The 18,312-nt window shown below is 44.7% G+C and overlaps 1 protein-coding gene and 4 non-coding genes across 5 annotated transcripts; 3 read left to right on the forward strand and 2 right to left on the reverse strand.

Moving 5' to 3' along the window:
• The first annotated feature begins 251 nt into the window (after nucleotides 1–251).
• On the forward strand, nucleotides 252–15,586 carry eogt (EGF domain-specific O-linked N-acetylglucosamine (GlcNAc) transferase). The gene is made up of 16 exons (XM_056436787.1): nucleotides 252–309; nucleotides 1,940–2,201; nucleotides 2,500–2,600; nucleotides 2,884–2,992; nucleotides 3,209–3,303; nucleotides 3,385–3,489; nucleotides 5,268–5,374; nucleotides 5,480–5,583; nucleotides 6,809–6,901; nucleotides 7,337–7,408; nucleotides 8,155–8,241; nucleotides 12,175–12,243; nucleotides 12,612–12,673; nucleotides 13,456–13,575; nucleotides 13,891–13,993; nucleotides 14,559–15,586. The coding sequence occupies exons 2-16, from the start codon at nucleotides 1,989–1,991 to the stop codon at nucleotides 14,703–14,705; spliced, it is 1,587 nt and encodes a 528-aa protein (XP_056292762.1). The 5' UTR covers nucleotides 252–309; nucleotides 1,940–1,988; the 3' UTR covers nucleotides 14,706–15,586.
• trnar-acg (transfer RNA arginine (anticodon ACG)) lies at nucleotides 4,893–4,965 on the forward strand. Its single transcript has one exon. It is a non-coding gene; the product is annotated as a tRNA-Arg (tRNA).
• Nucleotides 8,689–8,760, reverse strand: trnae-cuc (transfer RNA glutamic acid (anticodon CUC)). Its single transcript has one exon. It is a non-coding gene; the product is annotated as a tRNA-Glu (tRNA).
• On the reverse strand, nucleotides 9,372–9,443 carry trnae-cuc (transfer RNA glutamic acid (anticodon CUC)). Its single transcript has one exon. It is a non-coding gene; the product is annotated as a tRNA-Glu (tRNA).
• trnae-cuc (transfer RNA glutamic acid (anticodon CUC)) lies at nucleotides 10,406–10,477 on the forward strand. Its single transcript has one exon. It is a non-coding gene; the product is annotated as a tRNA-Glu (tRNA).
• Nucleotides 15,587–18,312: the final 2,726 nt, after the last annotated feature.

The following is an 18,312-nucleotide window of genomic DNA, read 5'->3' on the forward strand; positions in this document are numbered from 1 at the left end:
TATTTAATCATTTACATTTTCATAGTTATGTAACTTTTAACAAAGGTTTTTCAAACTGTCTTCATAGGTTTTTTCACCCTTTTATCCACCTAATTAATAGATTAATCTTGGTTTAGATATCCTCATTTACATTATAATGGTCCTTTTTAAAATAACCTTTTAGCGTCTCTCAGGACAAAGCGTGGTACACAGCGCCCCCCTGCGGCCGTGGCTACGCATTACATCCCGCCATCAGGTTTCCGGTCTTATGGCGACCACCGGCAACATCATCCTCGCTTCAGTCTGGAGAATTGCAGGCGATGAGTTCAGGTAAACCTCCTTTCACTCGGAACTGAAGCGAACACAAATTCCCAGGACCACTGGGTCGTGAGATAAGAGCCCGTCCACACACTTTTATCCCGAGGAAACGTTAAATATATATACCGTTCTTTTGCAACCCCAAAAACCGGTAACTCACATTTTGAATTAACGTGAAGGGGTCTTGGGTCTTTGTCAAAAACTAACGTGACATGTTAGCCACCACGTAGTTACACGTGTCAGACATTAGCCTCCAATAAAGTATGAGCATATTTTACCCCCTGAGAAAGAGAGAGACAAAAAAAGAGTAAGTTATGGGCTGTTATGCGCGCGCGTCTTGGGATGTAACGGTTATTTCACGTGGCCATCAAGTCGCGGTCTCGCGCGGACGGGTCCCAACGGTCACGTCATCTTACTAAAAGACGTTGACGGACGTTAATTGACGCTAGCTTAAAGTTTGATAGCAGCGCGGTTGCTTCTCTGAGAGCCGACGCACGAAAACAAAAAAGAGAGAAAATGACCATATAAATTATAGTCTAAATAAATAAATAAATAACTAGTTTGACTAGGGCTTTAAATTAAACTCGACATAAAGTCTGACACCTGTGTTTAGCTAACGTTACATGTGACGTTTCTCACAGAGCCGTTGGTTCAGACATCCCGTTAATAATGTACAAGTAACTCCTTGAAAACATGTGTAATTATTATAACTCATTCGCTGTCTAAACCCAACTGTTTATACGGTGTTATAAATGTTTATAGAAAGTTATATACACTAACGCCAGTCCTCAGCTCCTTTCTTAGATGTGCACAGATGCGGGAGCCATTGTTATAAAGCACCTAACGCTAACAGCCCCTGAAATAACTATCAACATCCTTCTATTCTTAGAATTTATATAAAATATTATACTTTTTTTCCATTTAATTGTATATTTGACACTGAAATTGTTCATTTTTATCTCAGTGTTAGTGTCCAAATGAGCATAACATATCACTATGACTGAAGTAATGTCTCTAACAATGGATATCCAGGGCCCCAAAAAAACTGTGCACACGTACATAACCAAACATAACCAAGCATAACCAAGCATAACCAAGCATAACCAAACATAACCAAGCATAACCAAACATAACCAAACATAACCAAGCATAACCAAGCATAACCAAACATAACCAAGCATAACCAAACATAACCAAGCATAACCAAACATAACCAAACATAACCAAACATAACCAAACATACAGCCCCCCCCCCCCCCCCTAACTTCAATAACTAGTCACTGTAATAATGTAAGAATGTAACTTTTGTGTGTGGCTGTGAAGGCTCATGCAGACTGGAGAATTGCATTGCGGGGGTCGTGGATACATAATCATAATTTATTGGCCACCTGTAACTGCACAGGTCACATTGTGTTCAGCCAGCAGTTTTCGTTTGTTCCCTCGGTCTCAGACAACAATCGGGGGAAAAAGGTCAGGAACACATCCTGCAGCAGGACCTTTTCCTCACGAGGCGCTCAGATCCCCTGCAGCTCGCTTGTGACCACATGCTTGTAAACTGGCGTTGAGCTTTCAACCAAAATTACAGAGTCTGAGTCTGTGTCTCTGTCTCTTCTCTTTTTTCTGTAATTGTTTTACTCCTCAGAGTGCTGTGAAGAGAGGCGGCTCTTTCCCATGTTTGTGTCACTCTGACTATGCTGCTCTTGGTAGCGCTGGGCATCATTTCTTCTTTCGCTGCGGTCCTTCTCGCCACCGAGAAGGCTGAGAACATCGACCGCAAACCGCCGGCGGCGCCGCTGCTCAACCTCAGCGGGCTCTCCCTGCCGCCGGAGCACGTACCCTACTTCCTCCACAACAACAAGAGGTTCGCCAAGGAATGCCGCCTGGACCCGCTCTGCCCTTTTAAAGTAAGATATTCATGCACTCTGTCAGCTTTTTTTTTTTCACCGTTCACATATTTTCTCGGTGTCGAGTCGTAACATGTGAGTTAGCGTTGCTGTACCGCGCCTTAAGATTCATATTGTGACTCATAATGACATGAAACTTGTGTAAATGCTATTATTTTGAGCATTTATTCGAGTGGGGTTTACTCTGGGGTTTTCTTTACAGTCGCAATTACAATTGTAGATCGAAGGGTTGAAGGGAAATGCATGTTTTAGATACTCACGCATGTATATATTCACACTTCACATCCGTGTCCTACAGGATGCACTGCAGGATCTGCCGGCCTGTTGGGGCTACGAGAAGAACTGTGATCCAGGGAGGCGCTTTAGCTATCCAGTGTGTACTAAAGCTGACTCTGGATGGTACTGTTCCTATCGTCATATCCACACTTTATCTTCTTACTTTGTCCTTCTCAGATAATGCATGCTACATCATTTACTGTCCACATTTTCCTTGCAGCCATTCAGGAAGTGTCAGGTGCTCTTTAAGTTCAACAAATAACAGTCATCTTTTATTCATATTGAATTTACTGAAGCACATTGTTCTTTTTCCAAAAGTAAAAGTGTAATTATTCATAGCGTGCATTATTAATGAACCATTACGGTTGTGGCTTTGCTTGATCCGCCTAAATCTCCGATCTGTCAGGGCCCATTCTCTGGAGGCGGCCCAGGAGCTTTTCTGGAAGCAGGCGGACTTCGGCTACGTCAAGGAGCGCCTCTCCGAGCTCAAAACACTCTGCAAGGCCAGCAAGCCAGTGAGTCTGCTCATTTCCTCAGTTCCCACGGGCCTACAGGAAGAGACAACGGGCACACTGTTCAACAAAAGAATCCACAGACAATAGACCTGAACGTAATTAGCGGTTTAAAAGCAGTAATGACGAGGAAGTATACCACAGTGACCGCTTTCACGATCTCTTAGAGTTAATATTACTTAAATACTAAATATGTTATGATCCTAATATGTTTTCTAGGGGGACTCATCCTTAAGATGTAGTAGCCACACTCGCTTCTGTAAGGCAACCAACCTTTACCTGGATCTCCGAAAGCCGCGCAGAGGTCACGAGAGGTCAGTGTATTTTGAAAGTGACACGTATATGAAGAAAAAAACCCACGACGTGGACACAGCTCATCCGTGTTCATGTTGCAGATACAAGGAGGACTTCATTCAGACGGGGCAGATTGGCGGTTGCTGCAGACTGAACAAGCGGTCGCTCGCTGCCGCGGGAGAGCACAAGAGCCCGTTGCAATCCTGGTGAGGCGGGACGCACACTCACACGCTTGGTTACCGAGTCCAGTGACGTCGGTACGAGCTCGTGGAAATCGAAAGAAAAGTGGGTTCACAGTCACGGAAAGAGGCTCAAAGCATGTTGCCTCACCGGGAATTGAACCCAGGCCCCAATCCAAACCAGGAGATACCAGGGACTTGATGATGTATATATAAATATCTATTCATTTGTTCATTTATGCTGAGTTTTAAACAATTCATATCCTCTTAAAAGAAAGACGCTCAAAATATAAGCAGGCATACGCTCTCATACTCGCGCCGCAAATTAATAGACTATAAATGTTTCTTCTTCTAGTCAGACTATTGTCTCTTATTCAATTGTGTCATGTTAGGTTATACTGTATGCTTTGGAATTCTCATTGTTAGTTTAAATAGGACATTTTCTCCCTTTTTGGTCATTGAAATTGGGTTTGAAGTCATTGAAAAGTCATGGAAATCCATTGGTCACCTATTTATTCATATCTGTGTTAACCCCTAGCTTGTAGGGAAAATACCCTGCATAAAATAACAGAACAAATGTCCCTCAATCACACAGAATTGTCATTAACATGAATATGCTATAATCAGTTATAGAAAATAGATATTAAACATAACAGACACAGAAATACATAAATAAATAGGAAATGTAGGAAAACCTTTTATTTATTGATGTCCGATTTAATCACCAACTTTTATATATGTTTTTATGCATTTATTAATGTGTTTCCAAATTAATTTTAAAATTTGTAATATTTTTTTGTTTATTTCTGTGTTGATCCATACATTCTTTTCTGTATTTATTTATTCCTGTATTCCAGACCACCAATGAAATGCCTTTGTGGTCTTGAATACCATGTGTGACAAGTGGCAGTCTGGGACTTTTTTAATGTAGTAACACAGACGGCCACTAGCCCGTATTTGGCTGAACAAGCCTCTTTAGGTATTACTGCTCTGTACAGCTTAGAGGCCGTTAACGTCCTGCCTGGGGAATCCGTAATTACAGTATGTGTGTGCACTTTGAGTCAGGCCAGCTCCCGCTACCTCTCAGGGAGGAGAGAGTAGAGGAACGGCTGTTAACTGAGCTTCAGACACAAAGGCGTGTGTTGGGATCCCAGTAGGAGTCGTGGCCTCCCCCATTCCACGGCCTTAGAGACTTGATGATTGAATGAACTGACGGAACAAGCAGTCTTTGTAATTTCAAAAGCTCAACGACATAGCGAGAGAGGAAAAAAAACCCTGCTTAGTTCTCTACTTTTATGCACCATCTCTCTGGTCATATAGCTGAAGCTGTTGGAGAACACATGGCTGCTGCTCAAAGCAGTCCTGAGGGAGGGAGGTGGGGGGGAGTCTGCTCCGTTCTTTTTGTCTCTCAGGCGTAGAGGGGGTCAAGCGGGCCAGTGGCGCAATGGATAACGCGTCTGACTACGGATCAGAAGATTCTAGGTTCGACTCCTGGCTGGCTCGTAAAATGTTTTCCAGCTGCTCGTAACGTGCACGTCCAAATTGAATTGTTCATACTCTCTTATTATCATGAAAACGCAAAATAAAATCAGAAAAAAATACTTTAATGCGTCGTAGGGCTTCATAACGGGTCATGATGACTACGTCCACTTCTTATATACAGTCTATGGTTTAGAGGCTGAATTCCAAACTGCCTACTAAATACGACGGATGAAGGCCGTATGCGGCGTACTGTGTCCGAACTTATGAATACATTTATTTTGCAGTATGCTGAGCTTTTAAATACGCTTTTTTTCTTTCTGTAGGTATGCTGAGCTGCAGACATACACAGAGCTGGACTTCCATCCCATACAGGATGGGCACTGTGATGTTGTCATTGAAAAGCCCTCTGTTTTCATGAAGCTGGATGCTGGTAGGTAATGAACATTAACATGACATGACTTGGTAGAACATGTTTTTTTGATCCAGTTTGTTGAGAGCGTTCACTAAAATAAGATGTGTGTGTTTTCCGTCACAGGGGTGAACATGTACCACCATTTCTGTGACTTTGTCAACCTCTACATTTCCCAGCACATCAACAACTCCTTCAGCTCAGATATCAACATCATCATGTGGGACACGGTGAGTACCCGATGTCTCCGATTACAGATTCAATGGAGGGCGTAACCTAGAGATTTTCGTATGTGTTGTTTCTATTTAAGGTAAACCAGCACATACTGTACGCTGTCAAACGTCATTTAGTCCTGCTGCCTCTAGGGAATCGGTGACGGCCTCTTTTAGCCACAAAGACGCAACTCAAAACCGCGACATGCTGATGCATGAGCTCATTTTTATTAACAGGGTTCGTACGGTCGTGGAAAACCTGGAAAAGGCATGGAAATGTGTTATATTCATATGTGCATTTACTCTGAGTTTTAAATTATGAATGTGCTTTTAAAAGAATGACTCTCAAAATATAAGCCGGCATACACTCTCACACTCGCATATTTTTCGTGACGCAAGTGAACGCACCTTAACTGAAAAGACGTAAATGTTTATTCTTTTTATCAAAACTATTGTCTCTCATTCATTTGTGTCATTTGGGTTATAATGTATGCATTGGAATTCTCATTGTCAGTATTAAATACGACATTTTCTCACTTTTTCATGTGTGCACCGAGATTTCCGCAAAAATAATTGGTCATGGAAATTTGGTTTAAAGTCCTGGAAATCCTTTGGTCAAAACGTGTATGAACCCCGTATTAACATTATTCTGTCAGATGCAGGCGAGTCTTTGAGCTTCTCTCTGTAAAACACCCGGAACACCCACGGAAAAGAAAGGATCTAAAAAAAGTGAGATTGGATTTGAGTTTGATAACCCAGCGGGAAAGCCAAACAGTATTTTGTGTGCAGTGTGCTTCAGTCACAGTTTTTCTTTTAACAAGTCAGTGGCATACGAGCCCGACGGAGACATCAAGGGGAAACATGAGTTTGAATAACAGAATGCTTTTACGCGCCGCCTCATCCGGCCCATTGTTCCCCCCGAACTGTGCACAGAGGGAAAGAGGAACATGGAAAGAGAGAAACACTGACAGGGAGAAGGGGAAGCGGTGACCTTTCAGCACACACTGTGCACTTTCATCCAAAGCTGTGGCAGGCTGTCGGATAATAGCGCGATCACATATTTTGTATAACGCCACAGCTTTCGGAGGAACACAACACGCAGAGAAAAACAGACGACAGACCCCGGCGACGCTTCGGGCTGCGAGTCGATTCTCATTTTTATCGGTTTGTTTTTCATTTCAGATGTAACATTAATTTGATTAACATTTGTTTTCTTTCTTTTTTTATGTCTTTTTCCCCCCAGAGTTTTTACGGTTATGGTGATCTGTTCGGTGAAACATGGAGGGCCTTCTCCGAGGATGACATCATCCACTTAAAGACCTATGATTATAAAAGAGTAAGCGTTCGGTCACTTCTGTGTGGTCATTGTACGCTGATCTCATAACTTAGGCACAGTTGTTTCGTAATAAACACCCAAATTGGTTGGTCGTCTTCGTCTGTGAAAGCTATTCATAGCCTTGAGAGCGTTGACACGGACCCCTGGGACCGGGTCGGTTGTTGACAGGAAAAATCCTCTGGCATACAGGAAATATTGTGTTTTGTGTATCCACAAGCAGCAATATATCTCGATGAAATATTCACGTAAGACACTGAAGTTAGGATAAGAACTAATAACAACAGTCAAGCTACATCCATATAAAATCCAACACAAATGACGATGCGCCCTCGAACCAGGTAACAGCGATACTTTAAATACTGTATGTTGTATACTTTATATATTGTATATTGTCCATATTTAACATATGCTCACAGTTCACTCCTCTCTCCACAGGTGTGTTTTAAAGACGCCTTCTTCTCCCTCCTCCCGAGGATGAGATACGGCCTCTTCTACAACACGCCTCTTGTAAGTTTACCTTTTTATGTATTGGTGTGTGTGTGTGTGTGTGTGCTTTACATATATATGCTCTCAACAAATTGTCCCACTCAATACACGACCTTGTGTGTGTTTACATGTATATGCATTTATCTCATATTTTTCGATTAGACCTTTTTTAGAATTAATTTATTTGGCGATATCCGGTTCAATCGCAAACGCGCAATCCGGGTAAAATATGTATGCGATGCATTCAAAAAGCTCGGCAGAGTGCTTCCGCTATTTAAATGATAATTCCAAGGAGATTACTCTGAAGACGGCGCCGTGTAAATACGTGTTGTCCTGTGGTTCCAGCCTTGGAGTGTGAAATATTGACGGCTCAGCCTCAAGCTGCTGCTTTTGATTGCCGCTGCAGCGGAGCACATGGCATGTTTACATTCATGCCCTCGCGTTTAACGCCGCGGCGAACGTGTGGGAGTCTTGGATTTGACATATGCATAGGCTCATGTGGGGGGAGAGTAGAAATATGTGCACAATTGTCAAGAGCCCCAGCGTGTTACTTGTTTTTCATCTCAACAGTGTCGCCTGATTCAATTCAATTCAAACCAGAGAGTCAATTTCCTCCCCAAAAAAATGCAAACATCGATCATCTTTTTGCACGACTATATACAACCAAAGTCAGAATTTGAATACATTATTTGGAATTGAAGAGATGGATGAAAACTAAATTGCGTATGCGAGTGAATGTGACGCTTTCTGCGGTGTGTCGGTGGCAGATCTCAGACTGCTCCAGTGAGGGGATGTTCCGGGCGTTCTCCCAGCACGTCCTCCATCGACTCAACATCCCGCGAGACGGCCCGAAGGTAGGAAACACCTCCGGATGGACACAGTTGTACGAACACACTAACCTTTACATTTACTAACATATTTTACCCTCGGGGTCAATTTGACTCCAGCAATTAAAACCTCCAGAAAATTATGAGAATTAATATTGTTTCCCAAGTTTAAGTGTGAGGTACTTTATGTTTGTTTGTTGACTACCTAAATAGCCCTTTAAATATATAAATAAGTTGATATTTCTTATATGTTTGACACAGTGAAAAACAGCCTGGGGTCAAATTGACCCCAAAGAACACCGACATTAAACATTGAATGGGGTCAAATTGACCCGAAAGGTAACAGGAGGGTTAATAATCCAGGTTACATTGTCTACCAGTGATCATCTGTGAACAGCTGCTGGTGTATAGAGCTAAATCTGTAGTTCACAGTCTGTTGGTGACACGGTCAAGCAGCTTTTCATAAAGAATGCGTTCCCTGACCGGGAATCGAACCCGGGCCGCGGCGGTGAGAGCGCCGCATCCTAACCACTAGACCACCAGGGAGCTGCTCACTCAGGTCGCGGTCGTAAACATCCCGCCAACATATTCAGCCCCGCAGGATTAACGAGCCCCGTCTCAGCTAATCAGCACCGTTTATCCTGGCTCAGTTTATTTTAACGGCAGCATTCGAAAAGAAAAGTGAAAACACAACTCATTCAATCTGATGTGAGTGTGATTATGTTAAACGAGGACTATCAGACCTCTCAAGGTGCCGCCCTCTGCCTTGGAAATGCTGGTGTGATTTCTAGCGCCGGTCTAATGGGTGAATAAATTAGGAGTCGGGATGGCGGTCGTCGTCAGCAACCTATCGCCATGGAAATGTGCTGAGCTGAAAATGATCCGTGATGATTTCAGTGATAACTTTTCACGTGGGACCAATAAGTCCAACAACAAATGACTGCACTTTACTCAACATGCCGGGAAACAATCTCAAGGGCAGATTGATGTTCATTTGACGACGTTACACCCACGGGCGTACGCCTTCTCTCAAAAAGGATGCTGATACCCAGAGCTGAGCGTCCGCTCCACAGGCTATTTCGGTCTAGGTGTAAAAGAACGGCGGCCGGTTGTCATGTGACACGGTATTCATCAAGATGGACCAAAACAAAAGTCAGTTCCCTGACCGGGAATCGAACCCGGGCCGCGGCGGTGAGAGCGCCGAATCCTAACCACTAGACCACCAGGGAGCTGGAGAGCTCACGGTAATCAAGCCATAGGATTGTGAGATGAAAAAAGTAACGTCCGATTGACCGGGTTTTTAAATTCTCCGATTGGAAGACGGAGCTCAGCCTCCACTTGAAAGTCGAAATGCGAGCTGAGCTTTTGCATTCGACTTGCATTTTTTAATCAAATGACATAAGAAATAACACGACAATTGCTTTTTTTGACTATAGCCGACTGAACAATAACCGTCTGTGAGCGGTTCACTGTGGTCTGAAGCTTCGGGTCTGTGCCCGTTGACGGTCACAGCCGGCTGTGTTGGGTGGAAACCACTGGAGGCCAGAAAGGGAACTGCAGGAACATGAAGTGCGTACGCTTTCTGGTCAATTAGCTTCAACTTCAATTAGCGATCATCGTTTGATGTTGTTTTAGTGACTCGGTCATACGGATCTGGGGATCTCACCGCCGTGGCCTGGGCCGCGTGGATAAATACATGTCTTCATGGCAAAAAGACTCAAATACATGCAGGTCGGCCTACCTGCAATTCTGTCATCCCTCAGCGGAACACAAGCTACTTCCTGGTACATTTTAATGGATTACATTCACGTTTAAATAAAGCATTCATTCCCAAAGAGAGCATATAGACGAGCCCTAATCTGCAACCAGACCGATGTTATTTTAAAGTTATCCCCAGAAAGAAAAAGCCATATTCTGTGCAGACATGGCTCATATGGACAGAACTCTGTTGGTTATGATAATAGTGTCTTTTTCAGCCGACTGAATGGAAAGCTCCTCTCATGGGTTTCATGAACAACTGACCTCAGATTTCTCAAAGAAAGCCTGGGCCGGATTTGCAATTATACAAAATTAAATGTTCTTGTTATTTTTTACGTCATTTGATTAAAATAATGCAAACGTTCAGCTCGTATTTTGACATTAATTGTTTCATCTCACAATCGCACAGCTTGATTACAAAGAGCTCTCCAGCTCCCTGGTGGTCTAGTGGTTAGGATTCGGCGCTCTCACCGCCGCGGCCCGGGTTCGATTCCCGGTCAGGGAACTCACTTTTATCTTTGTCCATTTGATAAATTCCATGTCACATTCCAACCGACCGCCGTCCCTCTACACCTGGACCGAAATAGCCTGAGTGAAAGGAGCAAGTGTCCGAGAGCAGACGGTTGTGGAGCGAGGCCGTGAGCCGGCTGCTGGGAAACATCTCAAGTTACAAGTCTTAAAGTTTAAATAACTGTGGCAACACTTGTTTTATCCGTTCCACCACTGTCTGCTTTCTGTCGAATATACACAACCGTTCAAAAGTTTGGGATCACTTAGAAATGACTTTATTTTTCAAAGAAAAGCACAGTTTTTTCAATAAAGATAACATTAAATTAATCAGAAATACACTCTCTACATTGTTAATGTGGTAAATGACGATTCTAGGTGGAAACGTCTGGTTTCTAATATCTCCAGAGGTGTATAGAGACCCTTTTACAGCAACTATCACTCCAGTGTTCTAATGGTACATTGTGTTTGCTAATCGCCTTAGAAGACTAATATCTGATTAGAAAACCCTTGTGCAATTATGTTAGCACAGCTGAAAACAGTTATGCTGGTGATATAAGCTATACAACTGGCCTTCCTTTGAGCTTGAAGTTTGTAGAACAAAATTAATACTTCAAATATTAATCATTATTTCTAACCTTGTCAATGTCTTGACTATATTTTATATTCATTTGATGAATAAAAGTGATTTTTCATGGAAGACACAAAATTGTCTGGGTGATCCCAAACTTTTGAATGGTAGTGTAACTTCCTCTTTTCTCGTCTGTTTCGCGCCTCTGTTTTCCTCCTTTTTAAATGAAGGTAGCAATATTTCTCCGAAATGAAAAAATACCTTGTGATTTAATGCCTTATATGAAGTGGTCGAACACACTGGATGGACAACTATTTGGTTGGAGAAAGAGCGGCTGATCCCTTTGTGCCTTTTTTTTTAAATCACAGAAAACGGCGGATATATAATCAGTCGAGTTGAGCCGTTAAGACGTTTACCACATTTTTATATTTGGGAAATTAAACTGAGCCGGAAGCTTTCCAGTGAAAATATCATCAGGCCCAGGGAAAGCCATTTTAATGGCGTATAATTAGTTTCCAACTCCTGCTGTTTCAACAGACGAGTGTAACGCTCCAACCCCGCGACCATTTCACAATTTCTGTATCTGCGTACAGTTTTTAAGCAAACATCAACATCTTAAAGTATTTATGCCGGCGACCGTGCATGATGGAGGGAGGTGAAGTCACGACACTCACCGAGACTCACCGGAGGAGATTTCATCCCTCCGATGAACCCGGGGGGGGGGGGAGGAGCTCCTCGCTGACTACGCAGCCTTCTCGTTTCTGAAAGACGGATGTCCGCCGCCTCCTCGTTCCTCCTTCGGCTATAACTCTTTTCACAGGTGTGTTTTTTACGATCCCGGGCTTGAAGCACTCGAAAGTATCTTTATGACCGGCGAAGCCCGATAACTTCTTCCCTTTCCCGTTAGAGCGGCTCATCGGGTATTCACGGCCTTCGCTTGGAAATATGCTAAGAGGCTTCTTTTCTTTTCTTTTTCCCGGCGAGACGCGGACCCGAATGAGAGGTCCTCCTTCGATAATGTGTAATGTGTGTCTAACAATCCTCTGAAAAAGACACTTTTTGAATGGAGGCTTCATCCTTTCCGTCCTCTGCTGATTGGTTGTCGGGCACGTTGCTGTTTTCAGGAGGGGCGTGTCCGCGTCACCCTGCTGGCACGCAGCACCGAATACAGACGGATATTAAACCAAGTGGAGGTGAGTGAAGCCCCGCCCACCCTCCCTCCCTCCCTCCCTCCACCTTTTCCCGTCTCGTCCCTTCTAATGCACTCGCTCCGTCCTGTTCTCCTTTTTTCTTCCCGCTCTGTCTGGCACTTTCTCTCCTGCTCTCCTTCTCGTTTTTCCTCTCCCCGTACAACTCTCACGCCCTCAGCCTCTCCTTCCCGCCATTGATTTACTGCCCACATCCATTAAGTGCCTATTTAAAATCGTATTTGCTATAAACAGTGCGAGTAAAATAGAATAAAATAAAATAAAAGGCCTGTGATTCATACAGTCGCTGCCTGTGTTTATTTGCTCTCTCATTGATCAGCAAACACCCCCCCCCCCCTCTGTTGTTGTTACAGCTGGTGAATGCCCTCAAGGCTGCGCCTCGGCTGCAGGTCAACGTGGTGGACTACAAATACAAGTGAGTTAGCGAGCGCTACAGGAAGCGTTCAGCGCCGCTTCTCATTGGTCAGTGCTGTAAACAGTGCCGACCACGAGGATGTCGACGTGAAGCTTCTTTTCTGGATGTTGTAACAGCAACAAATACAGGGTTCGTACGGTCATGGAAAACCTGGAAAAGTCATGGGATTTTAAAATGGTCATTTCCAGGCCTGGAAAAGTCATGAAAATTTGTAATAATCACGTGTTCATTTACGCCGAGTTTGAAATAATTAATACGTTTTTTTAACCCTCCTGTTACCTTAGGGTCAATTTGACCCCATTCAATGTTTAACCCTCCTGTTACCTTTATATTTCCTGACATATTTTACCCTTGGAGTCAATTTGACCCCAGCAATTAAAACCTCCAGAAAATTATTAGAATTAATATTGTTTTCCAAGTTTAAGTGTGAGGTCCTTTATGTTTGTTTGTTGACTACCTAAATAGCCCTTTAAATATATAAAAAAGTTGATATTTCTTATATGTTTGACAGTGAAAAACAGCCTGGGGTCAAATTGACCCGAAAGAACACCGACGTTAAACATTGAATGGGGTCAAATTGACCCGAAGGTAACAGGAGGGTTAAAGAAAGACGCTCAAAATATAAGCCGGCGTACGCTCTCAATACGCAACATTTTTCATGTTTATACAGAGATTTCAGTTTGTTCATGGAAATTCGGTTTAAAGTCCTGGAAATCCATCGGTCAAAATGTGTGAGAAGCCTGCAAACACGATCGACGTGCGACTCCCCGGCTGTCTTTCAGGGACGTCCCCTTCCTGGTGCAGTTGAGGATCACCAGCAACTCGGACATCTTCATCGGGATGCACGGGGCGGGCCTCACGCACCTCCTCTTCCTCCCGGACTGGGCCGTAATCTTTGAGCTGTGAGTGACGTGTTAAAGGGAAGGACGGTAAACAGCAGCGAGGGGAGCGTGGAGAGCCCAAAGTAGCCCTCAGACACTCGGGGGATGACTTTGAAATACTGTGTAATTAACCAGGCATTCATCACACCTGGATACCCTGGACAGAAGTGTGTGTGTGTGTGTGTGTGTGTGAATGAGCATTTTGAGTGCACTTTTAGTGAGTGACAGAGAGAGAACCACGGTGTGCATACAGCGAGAGAGAGAGAGAGAGATCGAGCCGATGGAGGCAGACCGAGGAGAGCGGGAAGATGAAGTGTGTGCATCTGTTCCTCCCAGATATAATTGTCAGGACGAGAGCTGCTATCGAGATCTGGCTCGGCTGCGGGGCATTCGATACTCGACTTGGAGGGAAATGGACAAAGTGCACCCGCAGGACAAGGTAGGGGGAAACTCCCGCAGCAGCCATTAGCTCTCGATCTATCTCACCTTTCGTCACACACTTACACTCTTCTGCATTCTTTTCATTATGGGTAATTGGAGGCATTTTCAAAAACAAGCACACAGACATCCACCTCATGGCAACGACACCACAACCACACGGAACCAATGCACTTCAGAAATCAGTGATGTACAGAGCCGTTGCATCCTGGGATGTGCTCCCCTCATATGTGACGAACAAGAAATACATGTGATTTCAAAAGGAAACTTAAGGCAGCAATAATCAGAAAGGAAATTATAGTAGATTAGGTTATTATTTTAGATATTTAAGGTGTTTATGTATTATTATTTTACTTTTAATGTAAATGTTGTTTTCTAAGTGTTTTTGTGATAATTGATCATGCTGTACTGTATTTTATTTGTATTGTATTGTAATGTTTTTTTGCCTGGACCCCAGGAAGAACAGTCTCCACTGCGGTGTCGACTAATGGGGATCCTTAATAAACTAAACACACACACACACACACACATTTGAAGGTTTATTTTTTCTCCGTCGCCTCCCTCAGGGTCACCACCCGACCCTCGGGGAGCACCCCAAGTTCACCAACTACTCGTTCGACGTGGGCGAGTTCATGCGCCTGGTGCTGGAGGCGGCCGACGACGTCACGCGCCACCCCGAGTGGCGCCGCCGGACCCGTCACGACGAACTCTAGAGACGTCCGGACGCCGGAGAGCTTTTGGCAGAATCATTTTAAATCAACAACAACAACAACAAAAGTGGCCTCCATCAGTGGTTCCGTGAGATTATTCGTCACTTTCCCCGTCGGGGGGTCGGATCGCCTCCACCGGCTTTTATTAGTGTCAAATCAGTTAGAAGACGCCGCGGCATCCGGAGAGCGATGAGACGCGGCCGATGCGTCTTCATTACCGCCGCCGCCGCGTCCTCAAAGTTGGCTAACGAGCAGCTGTTTACGGCGCGACATCTTGTCACATTTCATCTCCTCGGAGCCGCTTCTCCAGTCGAATATCACGGGTGGTGTTTTTACTCCAAAAGGGAGAGAGAGGCGGTGACCGAGCCCCTCCTGCTACCAAGAGGGAGTTACTGTACATCAGTGTTTGGACACATTGATCGTAGTAAGCACTGTAAAAACAAAGTATTTGTGACGAAGATTCTTCCATTCTTTGTTGAAACATCATCATGTTGCTTTTGTCACAGAGATCGACTTTTCTTCTTGTCGACATGATCTTTTACAATCGTAACGTTCCTTCTTTAAACCTGTGTGTGTGTGTTGGTTTGATGCATTGTGAGTGGGGACATGACGAGGGTGCTGCTGGTGACCGTGTTACCTTTTTTCTAAACTCTCAAATGTTGTTTTTTTATTTTGAAAGCTGGAAATGGAACGAGCGCAACGTGCCGTCCGAAGCGACGCACCGGAGCGTTTCGAGTTACCCGGCTTCTCTTCGCGAGCGAGACGTTTTATTTATCGAGTTGAACTCAGTCAGAACTTTCTGGCTTTGCTTTGACTCGTGCTGCGATTTCATATTCAAACGCTGTGTGATGTTATGAAATAAATGATTCTTAAAAAATGCTGAATCCTGTCTTCTGGTCCGCGCTCGCCCGTATTTGGCATCAGAAATGTAATTCATCTTAATTTAATCAATCATCCTTTTGAAGTCTGACCTTGGAGGGGGGAAAAAAACCAAAGGCCTTTTCTTGCTGACACCGGACCGCCCTCTGCTGTGGGGTTCATTATTTTAGAGATTCAGGTCCGAGGAGGAAAGAGGACTCTGCAAAAGGGCACTAAGTCCAGTTTCTACTGTCACCGTCATAAATCTGGAAGACCTAAAAGAAAAAATATACTAAGTGGAACAGTTACGCATTTGAGCCACACGGGGGCAGTATAACATCACACATGAGAGCAAAGCGGCACCCTGCGCGGTGTGATTGTCTCTTGATAGACTTGTTCCTAACAGTGTTGAGGGTGAGAATAATGTATTCCAGAATAGATCCAGTGGGTCACTGAAATTCTCTATTTTTTTTAAGTGTTTGCTCCAAACCTGGCCACTTCTTTTGGCGGATGTTGTGTCAGAACTTTTGGGGGTATTGACAGACACCGCGGGGCCTGTCAGGGATGGACACTATTTATGGCCCCCGCTCGGGTTACCGCCAGTGACCTCGTAAAGAAATGAAGAATCTCCATGCGGAGAGAAGAGGAGGAGGAGGAGGAGGAGGGGGCTGGCGTCAGTAAAAAGCAGAGCAACAAAGATGTCTGTGTTCTCATTAACCTTCATGGCGGCTACGAATCGATGACCAAAACTCCTGTTTTACAGCCCGTATCCAAAAGTGGCCGAGCACTCGAGTGGAAGAGAAGACGCGAGAACCGCATCGCGTCGCATCGCCTCATTACGCGTGCGCGCGGCCGCTGTGCGCACAGGGTAACCACCAGTATAACCACCAGTTTAACCACCAGTGTAACCGCAACCTTGCTTCACTGGTCGCCAGGGCGCGAAGAATATACGCGTTGCCCCACGTGCACGCGGCCTCGTGCTGGAGTCGCACCGCGGCCATCGTCTCTGGGGTGGCCTCGTTTCGTCTCGCCGTGCGTAATCGCGCGTTCTTCTCCACGCGACGCAAGAAAGGGCCGCTGGTTTTAATCACCGAGGTGGAAGCTGTGAGTAAAAGTCATTATCACGTCTGAGCCGCGATTCACACGTCAGGAAGAGGAGTCCGGTGTCATTGAGACGTCCCACGAGCCGCTGACTGTCATTGCCCTATTTTAGTTCCTCTGTCATCTGCAGTTGTATTCTGAACTTCATACTCCACAAATTAGCTCCATTTCTTGTGATTATTTCCCAAAGATAATTAATCTTTTATTTTGTTGTTGTGCGTTCAACGACGTGAATCATTACAGCCCAATTTAATTGATCTCAAAAGACATTTGTCACCGCAAATCCATCACCACGCGGTCATTTTACCCCCCAAAACCGGAAAAGCGCGTCTCTCTGAGGGATAAATGTAGGAATATCGATTTAGGAGAAACACATATGCCTCATTTTGTGAGCAGATATTTCCTTATTGTTGTGTTTTATCCTGGGTGATGGTTATTGACAACCATCCCAGAGGAGATCCTATAACCCCTGCTCCTGCGATACATGACACGCCATGGAGACCTCATGCCTCTCTACACTTTTACCCTTCACAACACGCACGAGATGAAGCTGCAGCCTTTCATTTCCCATTCCGGCTTCAGAAACAACGGATTGGCTCTGTGACACTTCACAAGTGTGACGGGAAGTATATATATATATATATATATATATATATATATATATATATATATATATATATATATATAGTAAATTAGATTGCACCTGCAGTCAACCTCGCGCGCTTTCAAGTCCGGGTTAACGTCACGTGATATGTGGTTTTCCTCTAATACCACGTGCCCCCCCCCCCCCCCACCCTCTGAGGATGGATAGATGAGATAAATGCTCTGGGCTGTATCCATTATCTGCGTATACACTTTAAGATAAAAGGGCCTCAGGTCCACATTGTGACCCACGCGGGTTCAGTACACACACAACACATATACTATGTTTTACCACGTTTCTGGTGTCCCTGAACCCCCCCTCCCCCTTCACCTTCACGCTCATTCGACCACAGTTCATCAACTTGCGTTAAAAATAAAAGCGCAGTGGCAGCCCGGAGCTGTCCAGGGCCCTGAATGCACCGCGTGCCTGGCCCTGTCCATGGTGCTGAAACCAGGAGCTTCACTTTAGTTTAATGTGTTTTGTTGTTGTTGTAAATCTGAATCCTGCTATACTAAACAAGCTGCGTGCACCTCGTGTTCCTGGTGGACGACGTCAGTGACGCACCGGGTCCCTGCAGCTCAAAGTCACGCACAGGTAGCAGAATAAGGGCCATAAAGGGAGCACAAGATTCCTGTCTGATGAATGCCGGCGCTCCCAACGATGACATTCCTCCTCCTCCTCCGACACATGTAGGGCTCGCCGTGTATGAAGCAACGGCAAACAGGAAAACAAGACATCTGAACGCATCGGATACTCCTCACCTTGGGTCGTTAGGAGACATCGACCTCCTCTCAGTCCTAACGACTGCAAATACAGCGCGCGGCAATCAATCGCCATCAACACTCCGGAATATTCTGGGGAGGGAATAATTGATAGGCTGTGTCCTGGTGCGTAACGGAGAGGCGGCGGTGATTAAATCCTGTTTAACACGGCGGTGGGAGTGTGTGTGTGTGTGTGTGTGTGTGTGTGTGTATAGACATACACTATCCGCGAATACAGACCCAAGTA

The sequence above is a fragment of the Pseudoliparis swirei genome, chromosome 18 (genome assembly GCF_029220125.1).
Source record: "Pseudoliparis swirei isolate HS2019 ecotype Mariana Trench chromosome 18, NWPU_hadal_v1, whole genome shotgun sequence".
Classification (NCBI taxonomy): Eukaryota; Metazoa; Chordata; class Actinopteri; order Perciformes; family Liparidae; genus Pseudoliparis; species Pseudoliparis swirei.

Coding starts and splice junctions, on each gene's coding strand:
- eogt (XM_056436787.1), top strand. CDS start 1,989: ATGCTGCTCTTGGTAGCGCTGGGCATCATTTCTTCTTTCGCTGCGGTC. Junction 2,601..2,883: donor ACTAAAGCTGACTCTGGATG/GTACTGTTCCTA, acceptor CCGATCTGTCAG/GGCCCATTCTCTGGAGGCGG. Junction 13,576..13,890: donor TGGGCCGTAATCTTTGAGCT/GTGAGTGACGTG, acceptor TGTTCCTCCCAG/ATATAATTGTCAGGACGAGA.